The 17,740-nt window shown below is 36.8% G+C and overlaps 1 protein-coding gene across 1 annotated transcript in view; it reads right to left on the bottom strand.

The window, feature by feature from the left end:
• The window catches only part of LOC106881233 (cation-independent mannose-6-phosphate receptor), a 164,924-nt gene that overhangs the window by 91,615 nt on the left and 55,569 nt on the right, over positions 1–17,740 (bottom strand). Inside the window, exons 5-10 of the mRNA XM_089358692.1 lie at positions 16,761–16,920; positions 14,022–14,208; positions 12,214–12,317; positions 8,801–8,956; positions 5,697–5,828; positions 1,094–1,243 (exon numbers count right to left, since the gene is read on the bottom strand). Coding sequence (XP_089214818.1) covers positions 1,094–1,243; positions 5,697–5,828; positions 8,801–8,956; positions 12,214–12,317; positions 14,022–14,208; positions 16,761–16,920 — 889 coding nt within the window. The remainder of the gene's footprint in view (positions 1–1,093; positions 1,244–5,696; positions 5,829–8,800; positions 8,957–12,213; positions 12,318–14,021; positions 14,209–16,760; positions 16,921–17,740) is intronic.

The following is a 17,740-nucleotide window of genomic DNA, read 5'->3' as shown; positions in this document are numbered from 1 at the left end:
GCATATAGAGGATGTCAGTTTTATAATGAAGTGATGAGTATTTGAAATGGACAAGACTTGCAGGAAGACATCACACAAAGCAACGACTGATCTCAAGACATAGATTCTCACAAAGGAGGAGATGATAAAGAACTGTGGTGACATACACAACTAAACAATATCTTCCCACTAACACCAGAATGGCAAATGGTCATTAAAATTGTGGTTGTGACTGCATCACTCTCTCTCTCTCCATCACGATGCCTATTGTAATGAAGAATGCACTGGACTTGTCCATATTCATTACCTCCTGCCATTACCCCTTTTAACTGCAAACCATCACGCTTTCTCTCCATGTCACTCTTCATTGATATCAATCATTTTCTCGTCACCATCTCTACTGTTAGTCATCAGTAGACTACTTCTCCATCATTCATCTTAATAATTATTCTTTAATCTCAGTCTCTCCATTTTACACTCACATTGCTCCACCATTGATCCCTCTTCATTGACTTCTTCACTACTATTATACCCACTTTGCATCATCCTACTACTTCTTAACTCCTTTCTCTATCAAACTGCTCAAGTTGTCTTTCATTTCAATCTGCTGTCTTCCCTCAATATCACCAACTCACTCCTATTAACCTATGCCTCCTATAACACATGTACTTGATCTTCCATCACACTTTCATCTAGTCCAACAACTTAATTATGAAATCAAAGAAAAAAAATTAGTGAAACATAGTAATGGGTAAAGACCCGCTTCAGTCATAAATGACCATGGAATTGCACCTAGGAAGTTCCCCTTCAAGGCACAAGTCTGGGCAAGGTTGTTTATGGAAGACCAGCAGTTGCCCATGCATACCAGCCTCCATCTCCACGTCACCGATGTTATCCAAGGGAAAGGCAAAGACTGATACAGCTTGGTACTAGTGACATTACAACTCATTTCTACAGCTGATTGAACTGGAACAACATGAAATAAAGTTTCTTGCTCAGGAACACAACACACAGCTCAGTCCGGGATTCGAACTCACTACTTTGTGATTGTGAGCTTGACACTCTAACCACTGATGCACTTCACAGTGAAACAAGAATATAATAAATATCTTACCTGGGGAACAGAAAAATGTTATCACAGTAAAAATTTTGCCAGATCTGCATTTGTCACCATCTGTATAATTCAGCTGAAGTGTCTTGGTCACATCATTGTAAACAGGTTCATGTTGGTAGCGGCCAAGGCTTTTAGTTGTACCATCAAATTCTTTGAAAAAAGTAAATATAGCAAATAGATTACAAGGATACAAAAAATGAATAGAAAACAAAATTCAACAGCAAATTTAATCTGGCAAGGTTTGAAATCAGAATGCTAATCTTTCTGATATACATGACATCACCTCTGATTTCTTAAATACAAAACTGCTTGTATTAAAGTATTATTGTTACATTCTGAATAGCATCTTAATAATGTAAAAGCTAGATATCTTACTAAATCTCTTCAAAATATTGGTTATATTTAAAATGAATTGAAACATACAAGCAGTGTATTTCATTAGTTATATAAATAAAATACAAGGTATTTTCTCTAACATTTTACCACTTTTACTTCTCTTTCTCTCCTCTGCACACATGTTAAATGAAGGCTAGCAGAAAGCCATTACCCACATACATTGCAATGAATATTTCCTATAAGAAGTGAAACCGGTTTGTACTTTGGAATATTTACTTCTGTATTTTTTATGTACTTTGGAATGTGTAATCTTGAAATGATTTAATTGTGGTAATGCATTTTGGGTATATATGAATTTATGGAATGTGTAATAATATATTTTGAAATAATTTGATTGTACTAATCTATTTTTGAATATGTATTGTTGTATTTTTAAATGATTTGATTGTAATAATATACTTTGGAATTCATAACAATGCAAAAGGAATAGTGTACTTTCTCACTATTATTATTTTTCCATATGTATGTATGTATGTATGTATATATATATATCAAAAGCATGTGTTATAACACTATTCCCCAAATACAAAAACAGCATACCAACAATCCAACATACCTCCATCATCAGCTGCCCCATGGATATCATTATGGTTTCGTAGTACCATTCAACCATTGAATGGGCAGTACCATTCAATCCGGTGGTATCAACAGCACTAAAATAAGTGTTGTTTGGGAACAAACATACCAAAGAAACTACAACTTTCAAACACATTTAACCTATGTACAACAGTATCGGTAAATAAATTCAATAAGTAATTCAATAACCAACTACTAAATATGTAACTAAACAGCAACCAAACCTTTACATCATACATTTTATTCCCTACAGTCTTCCATAGTATAATAAAAGTGAAAGCTTAATAACCACATTCATTCAATCTAAATATAGGCAGAATTATAAGCACTAATTTTAAAATTAAACTACAGCAAAATCATCATTTAGGTGTCTGCTTTCCATGCTGGCATGGGTAAAATGGGTTTGATTGGAACTGGTAAGCCAGAGAACCACACCACATTCCACTCCAAGAGTGTAGTGGGTGCATTTTATCAGTGGCACAAGTGCTTTTTCGTGTTACCAGCATGGGTGCTTTTATGAGTCACTGGCATGGGTGTTTTTACATGTCACTGGCTGACAAGTCTTCTCAAGCACAGCAAATTGCCAAAGGTCGTGATCATTTGTCATCACCTCCGTGAGACCCTACATTCGAAGCGCATGCTTCACCATGTTTTCTCATGTCTTCCTAGGTGTCCCTCTTACACAGCATCCCTCCACAGTTAGAGATCAGTACTTCTTTAGGCAGCTGTTCTTGTTCATATGCATCACATGACCACACAAATGCAGCCATGCCTCTTATGACTAATTCTTCTTTCAAAATGCTCACACTCTATTGTACATGCACACTGACATTGCACATCCAGCAAAGCATACTAGCTTCATTTCTTTCAAGCCTTTGCATGTTTTCTGAAGTTACAGCCCATGTTTCACTGCTGTGTAGCATGGCAGCTCTCACACAGGCATCATACAATCTGCCTTTCACTCTGAGTAAAAGACCCTTTGTTGTCAGCAGAAGTAGGAACTTTGGATCTACCTCTTCCATAAGTTCCTTCCATTGTTAGCGTGTAACACTTCTTCACACACCTGTCCTTATCCATATGCAACACATGACCATACCAGTGCAGTCGTCTCTCTTGCACACCACATCTGATGCTTCTAATGTCCAACTTTTCTCTCAGGGCACTTATCCTCTGTCATGTATGCACACTGACATTACATATCCAGCGGACCATACGAGCTTAATTTCTTTCAAGCCTACGCATATCTTCAGCAGTCATGGCCCATGTTTCACTGCTGTGTAGCATGGCAGTTCACACACATGCATCATACAGTCTACCTTTCACTCTGAGCAAGAGGCTCTTTGTTATAAGCAGAGATAGGAGCTTTCTGAACTTTGCCCAGGCTATTCTTATTCTAACAGCTACACTCTCGGATCATCAACCTCCACAGCTGACTTGGTCACCTAGATAACAAAAGCTACTTCTAGGTATCCCCACTAGAATTTGATGGAATCTATTTTCTGTGCATTTTTAATGCTTGTTGTACCTGTATATCTGCTACAACAAAGACTATTTCTCAGTTAGCCTTCCTCTGATATTGCTGCACCCCTTATTTGTCCATAGCTTACACCAGGTATATCTTATGGAGTTTCTACCAATGCTTTTTCTACTTTTCAAGTAGGCCTATCTACCTGAAGGGATTTGTGATCTCTCTGCTTTCCTACTTACTAAGACTGGTTTTCGCTAAATTAACTCCAAGGCTCTTTGATTCCAGACCTTGTGTCCACAACTGAAATTTTTTCTCTAGTTCTGGTGGTGATTCAACTCTAAGAAGAAGGTCATCAGCATAGAGGAGCTCCCAGAAGCAGCCTGATTTAAATTCCTGTTATTGCCTGGTGGATGACTATGATGAACAAAATGGAGCTGAGGACTAATCCTTGGTGAACTCTTACTTGTACCCTTAATCCATTGCTATACTCATCACCAACCTTTACCTTACTGACAGCGTCCCTGTACATGACTTGTACAGCTCTCACCAACAACTCATCTACCCCTAGTTTCTACATTGACCACCAGATAAGGGAGTGGGAGACCTGTCAAAGGCTTTCTTCATTTCAACAAAAGCCAAGTACAGAGGTTTATTTTTGGCTAAGTAATTCTGCAGCTGCCTTACCAGGAATATAGCATCAGTAGTGCTTCTCTCTAGTACAAAACCAAATTGCATTTCATCTAGACTAACTCTCTTCCTAATTAGCTGGGCTATGACTCTCTCCATAACTTCTATCACCTGATTCAACAATCTGATACCTCTGAAATTATTTTTGTCTAAGGTGCCACCTTTACCTTTGTAGCAGATGCCTATGGTGCCACTACACCAGTCATTGGGTATGACCCCCTCATGTACAACCTGGTTAACTATACAGGTGACTAGACCATAATCCACACTGCCAGATATTTTAAACATCTCAGTAGTGATTTCTGATGGGCCAGGGGCTTTCCCGGTCTTCATATCTTCATGGCTTTATCTCCCATGCTATTGTCTATTTAGATTGCTAGTCCTTGTGTTGGAGCCACATTAGGCATGATGTTTCTACATTTAACAGCCTTTCATAGTGGCACTTCCGAGCCTCTTTCTTTGCAGAATCACTAACTGCAAGAGAACTATCACCCATAGAATGCACTTCTGCCCACCAACATCATAATTTTCTCTGACACACCTTCAAGCCACTGGTCCTCACACCACAGAACATTGGTAAACCTCTTCCTTTCTGCTTCACCCCTGTCTAAGTATACCTGCCTCCTAGGCTTCCCTTCTAGCTACATGATATATTTCCTTGCTACTGCCACCCTTCCATGCCTTCTAAGCCTGTTTCTTTGCTATAATGGCCCTGTCGACTACACTGTTCCACCATTGTGTCACTCTAGGTCTGGTTGGGACTTTGCACCAACCACATATTTGGTCTATGACTCTCAGTAAGTTGTCGTATATGAACTTCCAGTTACCCTCCATGTTACATGCCAGTAACTCCTCCTCCCACTACTTTTTATTAAATACTTCAGTTAGGACATCTCTAAATTTCTGACTATTCAAAGGAACCTTAAGTTTCCAGAAGTTTGTTTCACAACCATATGATTTTGGGTTCAGTTCCACAGTATAACACTTTGGACAAGTGTCTTCTACTATAGCCTTAGGTTGAGCAATGCCTTGTAAGTAATAAATAGCTGGAATAGCTGTGTGTGTGTGTATGTGAGAGAAAGAATGTATGTGTGTGTGAGAGAGAGAGAGAGAGAGAGAGAGAGAGAGAGAGAGAGAGAGAGAGAGAGAGAGAGAGAGAGAGAGAGAGAGAGAGAGAGAAAGAGAGAGAGAATGTGTGTGTGTGCATGTGTGTGCGTGTGCGTGCGTGTGTGTGAGAGAGAGAGAGAGAGAATGTGTGTGCGCACATGTGTGTGTGTGTGTCTTGTCCATGTGATGTTTTGTTTATGTCACACATGAACAAAGAGTAAGGGTCAGTGCCAAGGAGAGCATCCAGCATTTTATACTGCCTTTATCCAACTGCCTTTATCTGCTGGAAAAAGCAAAGATAAAAACAGTGATAATAATATGTATCATCATCATTATCAAGACGTAAAATATTAAAGGCAAAAAACTTACTTTTCAAACAAATAGCACTGTCTGTAGGACATTTTACAGCTTTTCCAGAAGGCATGATATCATGACAGACATTGAGGAGTATTTCTGCATCGTCGTTATACTCATGACCATTTAGTGCAACCCAATTATTATCTGAAACAGAGAAATGATGTATATATATTATATATATCTTTATTGTTGTATGAACAAAAGTTGTAGTTGTTGTTTATCACAAACCCCTAGCATGGATTGGACGATTTGACTGAGGACTGGTGAAACCAGATGGCTACACCAGGCTCCAATCTGATTTGGCAGAGTTTCTACAGCTGGATGCCCTTCCTAACGCCAACCACTCAGAGAGTGTAGTGGGTGCTTTTACGTGCCACCAGCACGAAGGCCAATCAGGCGGTACTGGCAACGGCCACGCTCAAAATGGTGTATTTTATGTGCCACCCGCACAAGAACCAGTCCAGGGGCACTGGCAACGATCTCGCTCAAAAATCCTTACACGACACGGGCACAAGTGCCAGAAAGGTGACGCTGGGCACAGGTGCTATCCCGATTTCGCTTTCGCTTGCTCCAATAAGTCTTCGCAAGCGGAGTTTAGTGTCCAATGTAGGAAAGGTACGCATAAGTGGGCTGGCTACACCCCTGGCAGAGTCCTTGGATTTAGGTCTCACTTGGCTTGCCGGGTCTTCTCACGCACAGCATGAACTTGTTATTTTCTGGCCAATCTCTAACTGTGGAGGGAACCTGTGTAAGAGGTAGAGCCACAGAGTTTATAACAGATAAGAAAAAGACAATGGAATTCACAAGACTCTTTATTAATCACCACGATTGCTTTGACCCATCACACATCAGTCCGTTGTGGGCGAGATGCCGTACAAACAGTTGTGCATCATTTGTGCAGATGTGTCTCACCATGTGACTTGTCAGAAGGAAACTTGGATCCTTCTGAATTGACGGGCACCACTTGTTTTCTTAATGAAACACTTTCAAACTTGGGATACTGGTAGAATGTGTCATATAAAACATCTTTTTCTCTTAGCTTTCTTAACAAAATTTTGTACATCGCAAGTTATTTCATGTTAAAGTTGTCGTGTTTCTGTAATTTCAACCAATCACTTACGTCTATTCAGCTGAATACAGTTACTGCTGTTTTTGTAAACAATAATTTTCGCCGGTGTCAAGATCGTTATTCCCTGGTAATTATATCGTTATTCCCTAGTAAGGGTTTACGGTTTTAGGGTTAGGGTTCGGGTTAGGGTTTTAGGGTTAGGGTTATGAGTTAGGTTATGGCAAAAATAATCATAACCCTAACCCTAAAACCAGTACAAATGCACGAATGTTGTTATAAATAACAGTACCGCTGATAGTTGTTGTTGACAAACAACGGCACTAATTTTATTCAAGGGAAAAGATCCCATTACACTGCACGTGTGGTGCTCACAACTCACAGCAGTAATCGTTTTCACCTCAATAGACGTCAGTGATTGGTTGAAATTACCAAAATCCGACAATTTTTTTACATGAAATAATTTTGAATACAAAAATTTTTATCTGTTCTATAACACAAAATATACAAGTATACGAAGTTTGAAAGTGTTTCGGTACCAAAAACACAACATAAAACATAAATGAAAAGTGGTGCCCATCAATTCAGAAAGATCTGGAAACTTGTTTCTTTAATCTCCGCTTTGCTTATTTTGATTAGAATGCAGTTTGGTATTTGTTTGTAGCTACTTGCGTACACAAGAAACTTGAGTTACAATGAAGAACACTTCTTGCATATGATGAAAACCATATACGTTACAGTGAAGAACACTTCTGTGAGAAGTGTTCTTCATTGTAACTCAAGTTTCTCATGTATGCAAGCAGTTACAGATAACTACCAAAAGGTATTCTAATTAAAATAAGTGAAAAGGATAAAAAAATGAGGTATCTTTTAAAAAGTCACCTGATGAGAAACATCTGCATCAACGATGTACCACAACTGTACACAAAAGTAGGATAAACACAACATTCAGTTCATACCATGTATTCCCTCCACACATTTCCCCATTGTGGCTATTTGCATCTTCTACAATGGGTGTTAATAGTGCATTGGGTGTAAACCCATAACTTCTTCAGAAGAACAGTTCATTACATTATATTTATATAAAAGAACAAATGCTTGTCCTGGGATAAATGGCAAGATTTTATATATGTTCAGAGGACAGAGAAAGAGAGAAACAGAAAGAATGAACAAACGACCGAGCGAGAGAGAGAGACAGAGAGAGAGAGAGAGAGAGAGAGAGAGAGAGAGAGAGAGAGAGAGAGAGAGAGAGAGATAGAGAGAGAGAGAGAAAAGGGTGGGTAGAAAAAAGAGAGAAGGAAGAAAAGGAGTAAAAGGAAACACTAAAAAGACAGAGACAATACAAAGGAATAATAGTAGTATCAGCTTTGGATAGGTATTAGCTCCTTAAAATGAATATATCATCATCATCATCATTGTCTACATTTAATGTCGGTTTTCCATGATGGCATGGTCTGGATAGTTTGACAGGAGCTGGCCAATTGAAGAGCTGCTTGGGCTCCATGCCTGCTTTGGCATGGCTTCTTTGGATGGATGTCGTTCCTGAAGCCAACCACTTTACAGAGTGTACTGGGCATGTGTGTTTCACATGACACTGACACAGGTGCCTTTTATGTGGCACCGACACCCATGAACCTGCAAGCCTGCAAGAGTAGGATCGTTCAGCTGAAGTGGGATGTAAAGGACAACCATGATTTTACTTAGCTTGACATGTCTTCTCAAGTACAGCAAACTGCCAGAAGTTTCAGTTCCTTGACATCCCTTCTGCGAGGCCCAACATCTGAAGATCTTTTCTCACCATTTCACCCCACATCTTCCTGGGTTTATACTTTCCACACATTCCCACCACAATTACAGATTGACACTTCTTGACGCAGCTGTTTTCATATATATATATATATATATATATATATATTTACACACACACATGCACACATATATATATACACACATACACACACACACATATATACATATACACATACACACACACATATACAAAGACTATCAATATATACACATCAGAATACTATATAGATTTATACATTACCAGAGGTATATCTGAGGCTGGACAAATCAAAAAGTTTGCCATTATCTACAACGCTACACTTTTCTTGTAATGGATGATCAATGCAGGCATAGGGTGTATACCAATCAAGGTAGTAGCTGCAATATTCTTCATAACGGTAAACTGGTTTGCTATTTACTGGAACAAAAATGGTAAACAACACCAACTTAATTATAATCAAGTGCAAATGAAAATTTCTAATAACTGTGATATGTAACATTGCTACAAAGGGGAAAGAAAAAAGTGATGAGGAGGTACATAGGTGATTAAAATTAATGTCAGTATTTGATCAGTATCAATTTTAATTTCATTTTATCAATCTCAGAAGGTTGAGAAACAAAGTTGATATTCATTGAACCAAAAATGTAAAGCATTGTAATTAAATACTGCAATGCGAATTTGTCTGACACTACTATTCTAACAACTATTATCTTCTTGTTCTTGGTAGTCTCTTGTATCAAAGAAAGATGATTCTGCAATTTTTTAGGGAACAACCTGCACAGATGATTTGTTTATAATGATCAAATGTGCATGCTGTACATGAGCTCGTTGATGCCCTGAAATCAACATTGGCTGTACAATTGCTTCGTGTATCAAATGTCAAAGTCATCACAAAGCAATGTAAAATAAAGCGTTTTGCTCAAGAGTACAATGCATTAACCAGTCTCGGAAATGAAACCACAATGCTGAAACAGTAAGTATAATACCCTAACAATATTGTTTGATAAATGTATATGTTGAAATTTATATAGTGAAAGCCAAACTGGATAACAGATCCAGAAATCAAACTGGGAATGATTGCAGTTTTCACTGAGTTTTAACCCACAGGTACACTCTGTTACCATAGTAAAAGGAACTCTACCTTAAATCAACACAGAAGCCTCTATACAGCCACCCAATCTGCTACAAAATAATAATAACTGATAATCCCTCAAATCAAAATCCCTTTTGTCTTGAAGGATATACATTAAATAATAAAGTACTGATCCAGGACTAACAAAAACCATTATAGTTTACAAGTCAACAAGGAGTCTTTTATACAGTCACTCAACCTACTAGCCATCTGATAACTGATATTGTACTTGAATTAATGCCTGAAGATCTCTTAGAATTTGGAGAAATTTAATTAGACAGTGGTTGGACACTCTGTTAGTTATGATGACAAGGGTTCCACTGCATTCTATCAGCAGAACAGCTTGCTTGTGAACTTAACCAACAAGTGGCTGAGCACTCCACAGACACATACCATTAGCTTAGTTCTCAGGGAGATTCAGCATGGAACAAAATGTAACAAGGCTGGCCCTTTGACTTACAGGTACAACTCATTTTCAGCAGCTGAGTGAGTGAACTAGAACAATATCATCATCATCATCATCATTTAACGTCCGCTTTCCATGCTAGCATGAGTTGGACTGAGGACTGGCAAGCCAGAAGGCTGCACCAGGCTCCAATCTGATCTGGCAGAGTTTCTACAGCTGGATGCCCTTCCTAATGCCAACCACTCCGAGAGTGTAGTGGGTGCTTTTACATGCCACCAGCACGAAGGCCAGTCAGGCGGTATTTGCTCAAGGACTCAACATGCTGCTGGGAATTGAACTTCTGAACCAAATACACTAACCACTAAGCCACACACCTTCACTAAGCTAGAATTAGGAACATAGTAAAAAGTTATGGCATAAAATCATGGCTGAAAGTTTTAAACTTAAAAAGAAACATTTTATAACTGGCAGTTTTGCATAAAGAGAATCTAAGTTGGTGTTGAGAAGATTTTAAAAGATGTAGGGTGTCAAAATCAAATATTACAAATCACTTGGTCTTTTGTTCTACCTGTTCTCATAACTTACATTTCATTGTTTTTTTTTTTAATGATTAAATTTAAAAAAAAAAAAATTTGTTGCAATTAAGTCAGTTTAAGACATTTGAAACAGATGTTGCCATACGTTACCAGATGTTACCGTGAAAAAAATGGACAGCCACTGTAAGCCAAAATTTATATAGTGAAGTTAAATAATTCCAATAACAAAATCCTTTATGAAATAAAACTATTTTGAAATATTATTAAGAGTATCATATTTTACTTGAACCACTGTAATATGTAAATGATATATTGTTTAAAAAAAAGAAAAAAACCTTTAGGCAGTGTTGGTGAGAAGTCATGCAAAATATGTAAGGGGATGCCAATGAATAAAAACAAAGACATGATATTGTATTGCCTTATACATTTTATCTGACTACTTCACACATAAATCAAAATGGTAAATGATAGTCTTGAGTGAAGTATTATATTCACGGCAAGGAAGGTTTTCATGACTTTTTTTTTTACTATTTCCTAATTTTACAATTATTGCATATCAACAAATATTTAAGTGGGAAATAAAATATATTTACCTTACAAAGTGCAGAACTGACCAATATTTGATTTTCACACCTTACATCTTTTAAATTGACTGACAAATTGTAGTAAAATTATTTGCCCGCCTCAAAAATAAGTAGTTTCAATAAACTGAAGTAGGTTATAGCAAAATCAACTAACTGAATGTTTTAGTAAATTGATTTACTATTTTTATTACCCTTCTCTCTCATTTTCCAGTCTCTCCATCATTATCTTTTTCATTTCATCACACAGTCTACTGTTTGTTGTATTTGAGAGTGAAATATTCATGGCCATTTGTTTTTCAGTAGTGTGCAAGGAAAAATTAACTTTGACAAAAATAAAATGCAAACCTTACTTTTCTTCATGTTGCATGTGAATTCAATAATAAGTGGTATAAATTCATTTTTTTAATTCAATTTCTTCAAGTAAATTACTTGAAAGTCTTCTTTATCTGGGGAAAGTATGTGATGGGCAAACAAATGGGTGGAAGGACAGAGAAACACAGGTTTTATAATATAAAGTATTTTGATAATTCAAGAGAAGTGAATGGCCAGAATTGTTAGTACATTGAACAAATGCCTCACAGTATTTCTTCCATCTATTTATAGTTTGAGTTCAAAATCTTGCCACGGTCAACTTTGTCTTTTACTCCTTTGGGGTCTATACAATAGGGGAGCAATCAAATACTGGAGTTGATTTAATCAACTAACACCCATCCTTTAAAACTGCTGGTTTTGTGCCTAAATTACAAATTTTAAGAGCGGTGGATTGGCAAGATCAATAGAGTGCCAAACAAAATGCCTTTCAGTATTTGCCTCATAATCTAATGTAAGAACTTTTACATTAAATTATGTTACTCCTACCACATAAAAGGCCAGAATTTATGAATAAAAATAAAGTTAATTATTTTATTAAAATCTTGATTATTTTTATAATTAATTGAAACAAATAGGTAGTTTATTTCATCTGATATCAGGCTGTGGAACAGTCTAGAAAGAAAATGAAAATATAAAATACACACCAGCAGATTTATTACAATGGAATTCAATAATTGTTTTCCGTTTGAAATTTGAGGAACATGGTTGGCCTTCCTTATATGTCAGTGTCAGATGACCATCACTGTATCTGTTGGTAATAAAGAAATAAAGATATAAAAAAAGGAGGAGAAACATAAGCAGAGACACAGAGGAAGACGCAAGCATTAGCAGAAATATTACTTTGTAACAAACGTCTAGCACAGCATAGCTGTTAGTCACAAGTTGACTGAGACTTTGTAACAAGAAGCAATCTTTCATTAATTGCTGTGGGTGCATATGCAGTTGCAAGCAGACATAGACAGTCTCTTAGTCTTTCTGTCCTTAATATCAGAGATGTGATAGTTGGAAAGAGAGAAGTACTTGGTGGCACTCAATTTCCATAGTAACAAGCGAAGTTGTTACTACATGTTCTTTTTGTTGTTTATTATATACTTAAAATACATGTTGTATGAGATGTGCTAAAAATAACAGTTAAATAGGCCTTAAAACAAGATCAAAATGACAGTTAAATAGGCCTTAAACGAGGTCAAAATTGAAAATGCCTTGCTCAAGTACACAATGTGTAACCTTGTCAAGAAACCAATAATAAAGGTACATGACCCCAGAATACTGACCAGAGTGGACATCTGATTCTACAGATGCCTCCCAGTACTTTGCTGGCATTTACTTTATCTACCCTGAGATAATGCAAAGTAAAGTTGACCTCAGCAAGACTTGAACTCTAAATGTCAAGGCTCTAAAAATGTTTTATCACAAGGCATTTTATTTGATGAACAAATGATTCTCCCAAACTACTGCCCTTCAACAAAAAAAGACAAAATAGTAGAGTATCCATGTAATTTTTGAATAGTTATATGGTTAAAAGTGTATTTAGTGACAAAATGCACGGATTAGCTGAAGTGTATTCAGATAGAAGGTAAAATGGATCTTTTCTGTTTGGTTGCACCTATGGAAATTTTAAAGTTTCGTGAAAATTTTAAAATTTGGTGTATTGATGTAATTTTCCACACTGAATCTCAGCAGATAATTCACTTTTTCTACAAAATTTAAAAATAAAAAGTTATGGCAGTTTAAAGTTTGATCATTTTTAGCCAGTCAGAAAACAGGATTTGGAAGTTGTCATTTTGTGCATGAAAGCTCGTGCTGTCAACTGTAAACAAATGAAATATTGGTGGAATTCTGCTTTATGCATACCATATACCTCCTCATAACTTTTCTATTTTTTTGCAATTTACAGAAAATTTTTGTAAATTTGTATTCTATGCACAGGAATTCATACAATTATGCAAAACCAGAACTAAAAAATCTTTTCATCATTTTAAGGCCTATTTAACTGTTATTTTTAGCACATCTCATACGTGTTTTAAGTATTTAATAAACAACAAAAAGAACATGTTGTAACAACTTCGCTTGTTACTATGAAAACAGACACCTATATGTCTGTGGCTTTCAATTGGCTAAAATTGCCCAAAATTTACACACTTTAAAAGCTATTAACTCTTTATTTATTGATTTATGGCAAAAATAAATTTCATGTCAATGGTTAATGTACAAAATTACACCAATATGCCAAGCTTGAAATCAATTGGAACAAAAATTGAAGATATTGAAAAGTGACAGTTAACTGTCACATAAACCACATAAATCTCACATCTAGGAAGGTATTGGAATGCAATGGTTATAGCTGCCTCCTCCTTTAGATCAAGCATCAAAATATAATGACACAAAGGAAACAAAATACACATTGCTAGAATGAAGACAGTAGCATGATTTGCTTAACAAGTTTACTAACCTTAAGACTGAATGTTGTTCATTACCAAGGGCTCTGGCAAATTCTTTATTATTAGGCTTCCTTTGACACACAGAAGGGTGATATTTGTCATCATCCACACTTCCAAAGCATTCTATTGTGTGGCCAATTGCCAAACTGATTTTGTACTTAGAACCGTCTTTTTCAGTTACATCTACAATATAATTCTCTGAAGAACAAAATATAACATTAGCCCAGAAAATTAAAAACTTTTCATTGCATATATTTTACAGAACTATGATATACTACATGTGTCCGCAATGCTGTTTTAATCAAACATCGTATTGCATGAGGCTTCAGTATTGTTTGCTTTCCCAAAATAGGAAGAAGGGGAGATAATAAAGTAGTGGTGATCCCAAAACGAAGGTGTGCATGCATGTGTGTGTGAAAGAGGGCTGGTGACCTTGACGTGTGTGCATGGTGGTGTGATGTGATGTGGTGTTGTGTGGTATGGTGGTGTATGGTGTAGTGGTGTGGTGTGGTGTGATGGGATGGATAAGGAAGGTGGGGTTACGAGGGGGGTGATGAAGGAGGAAGGGAGAGGGGGGTATTCATAAATATATATATATATATATATATATATATTCATATATATATATATATATATATATATATATATATATATATATATATATATATATATATAAATAAATATATTTATATATATATATACATATATGTATACACATACATACATATACACATTACACTTACATACATGTTACATACACCCACACACAACTAGTTTCTTTTAGTGTCTGCCTATGAAATCTGCTCACAAGACTTTTAGCTGTCACATGCGTCCTTTCCCTGTTAAATAATGGCTCTATAAAAGGACCTTTAATTTACAATCCACACTATATTGAAGTTTTAGTAATTAATGCATGTGTGTGTTTGTGTATGTATGTTACTCTTTATTATTAAATTACAGTCTGAACCCCATCGAAAACCTTGGATTTCTAGCTAGTAAAGTGGCCATACAGTAAATTTCATTTGTTTGTACAATACTTCAGTCAACTTGCTCTATGAGCGAGAGATTCAAGGTATTGACTGTAACAAAGAATACACCCTAAAAACCATACTTTTTTGAGTTTGCCATCAGTAACATTTGCATATGTATACATGCATTTAAACACACACACACATATAGAGAGATAGATAGAAAAGGTGTGTGTGTGTGTGTGTGTGTGTGTGTGTGTGTGTGTGTGTGTGTGTGTGTGTATATATATATAAATATATATATAGAGGCTAGTACCTAAATTCATTTCAAGTGTTGGGTTTCACAGAGGCAAGGTGGCTGAGTTCCTTTCGATCATTGGGCCCCATGGGGCAAAGTGGCCGAGTTCATTTCGAGTGTTGGGCTTCATGGAGGGAATCACCAAAATCTTTGGCATTATGTCAAGCTTGAGAAGAAGACCCATCAAGCCGAGCAAAATCGCATTTGTGGCAGATACTGGTATCATACAAATGGCACCCATACGGGTGGCATGTAAAGCACCCATTACACTCTCAGAGTGGTTGGCAGTAGGAAGGGCATCCAGCTGTAGGAAACCATGCCAAATCAGACTGGAACCTGGTGTAGCCTTCCACCACGCCAGCCCAGTCAAACCATCCAATCCATGCCAGCATGGACAGTGGACGTTCAATGATGATGATGATGATATATAGGTATATAAGTATGTGTCTGCATATATGTTCATGCATGTGTGTAAACATAAACATACATAATGTATATCAGTACAAGTTGTCTTCTCAAACTTGGGGCTTTTTCTCTCCACATTTGTTTGTTTGAAACCCTGGGAATAAAATGAAAGAGGCCAAATGTATGTATCAAGAACAGAAGCACTAAAGAATTCCCTTCCCCGGGTCTAGTATTTTTCTCCACCTGACACGTGCTTGTATTACCATAAATAATCTACTTGATGGAGCCACTACATAGTCTCTTGACTTGCTGGAAAAAGCAGTTAAATCTCCTTCAAATCACAGCTTACCATGTTACATAATGGTAAGAGACACTACAAATTCTAATCCCACATACCCATAAAAAGACAAGATAGTCTTGGCTTGAATACTCTTGATCATAAGTCTCCAAGAGTTACATGTGCTAAATAACCATAAATGAACCATAACTAAACAATATGCCAAGTGTGTAATTCATCATCAATTTCAATATTTTAGTGCTCAACCCAGGCCCTATGCCACAGCAATTTGCATAAGATAATCGTATTGTCAACAGTAATTGCAAAGACGGTGGTGGTTTTTTAGTCCCAAATCAACTCAAGCATTCTAGCTAGCTATGAACAGCTTATTCTTTCAGATATCACCATCTGTGTTTTGATGTCCACTTTTCTATGCTCACATGAGTTGGATGAAATTTGTTGAGACAGAATTTTATTTATGGCTAGACACCCTTCCTTTACCACTCATTAACAACTATTACTTAATGTCAAGACAGCAAAACATACACACATACAACAAGCTTCTTTCAGTTTCCATCTATCAAACCCACTTACAAAGCATTAGTTGACAAAGGGCTATAATACAAGACACTTGCCCAAGGTGCCATGCAGTGAAACCGAACCCAGAACCATGTGCTTGGGAAACAAACTTCTTACTATGCAGTCCCATGCGCGCACGCACACACACACATGTATTTACGCATAGAATAAAAATTTCACATGAAGCAAATAAGAGGGAAAAGGGTCAAAGGAATAAACTTACCCTTTGATAGGGGTGTAAGATCAAAATCAATATTATCTTTCTCCCGAATGAGTTTTAAAGAATTCTTCACAGAAATTTCAGATTCTTCACAAGCATACTGTGTGATCCAATCAATTTCAAACAGACAACCACTCTGTGAAACTAATGGAGGATGGCTTACCTGGAGAATAGAAAATGGAAGAAGAAATATTGGTGGTTTTAAGCGTGAAAGAACGCAATTTTAGAACATTCTAGCAAGTATAAAGTACAAGAACAAAGAAAAAAATTTGTTATTTTAAATATTTAGTGATTTATTGTCAAACAAACAGACAGAAGGATAATCACTCAGGGTACAAATTTATGAGTTTAGAGGAAATGAGTGAGTGATATTAGTGATTTTCTCTAGAACGCAAGTAATATATTTTAATTTAAATTGACTCACAGTTGAGGAATTGAAGTTATGTTGTGGATTCACCTTCATAGAATATTAATTAAATGCCCAAATTAAATGGTTACAACTTTTCAAACTATCAATTTCAACTTTAGAGACAACAGAGTTTTTCAAAATTTACATCTTCACACGATCCCCACACTATCACACCTACTTACCTACCTTTTCTCTTCATCTATCCTATTCTCTCTCTCGTATTCACCTTGTACCTTGACTCCACTTTTCTCTCCCTAGATATCTCTTCCAGATGGAAAAGTCATGTATTCATTGCTTCAGCAAGATACCTGCTCCTGTGCCTCAACAATACTTCCATATCCCTCATTACTACATCACCCCACTCCCATCTCAGTCGAGGTGGGGTGTCTTGATTTGTGAGTTACTTGGTAACCTTACTAGTGCTAGGGTCATGAAAAAAGCAACCAGTGCACTTTGTGAAGTGGCTGGCATTAGAACAGGGCATCCAGCTGCAGAAACTATGCCAAAGCAGACACTGAAGCTTGGTGCAGCCCTCTTACTTGTCAGTTCATGTCAAACCAGCCAACCCATGTCA

This window comes from Octopus bimaculoides, chromosome 10 (genome assembly GCF_046866305.1).
Source record: "Octopus bimaculoides isolate indiv1 chromosome 10, ASM4686630v1, whole genome shotgun sequence".
NCBI lineage: Eukaryota > Metazoa > Mollusca > Cephalopoda > Octopoda > Octopodidae > Octopus > Octopus bimaculoides.
The sequence above is the reverse complement of the archived record's forward strand: the minus strand, read 5'-3'. Positions and strand labels throughout refer to the sequence as shown.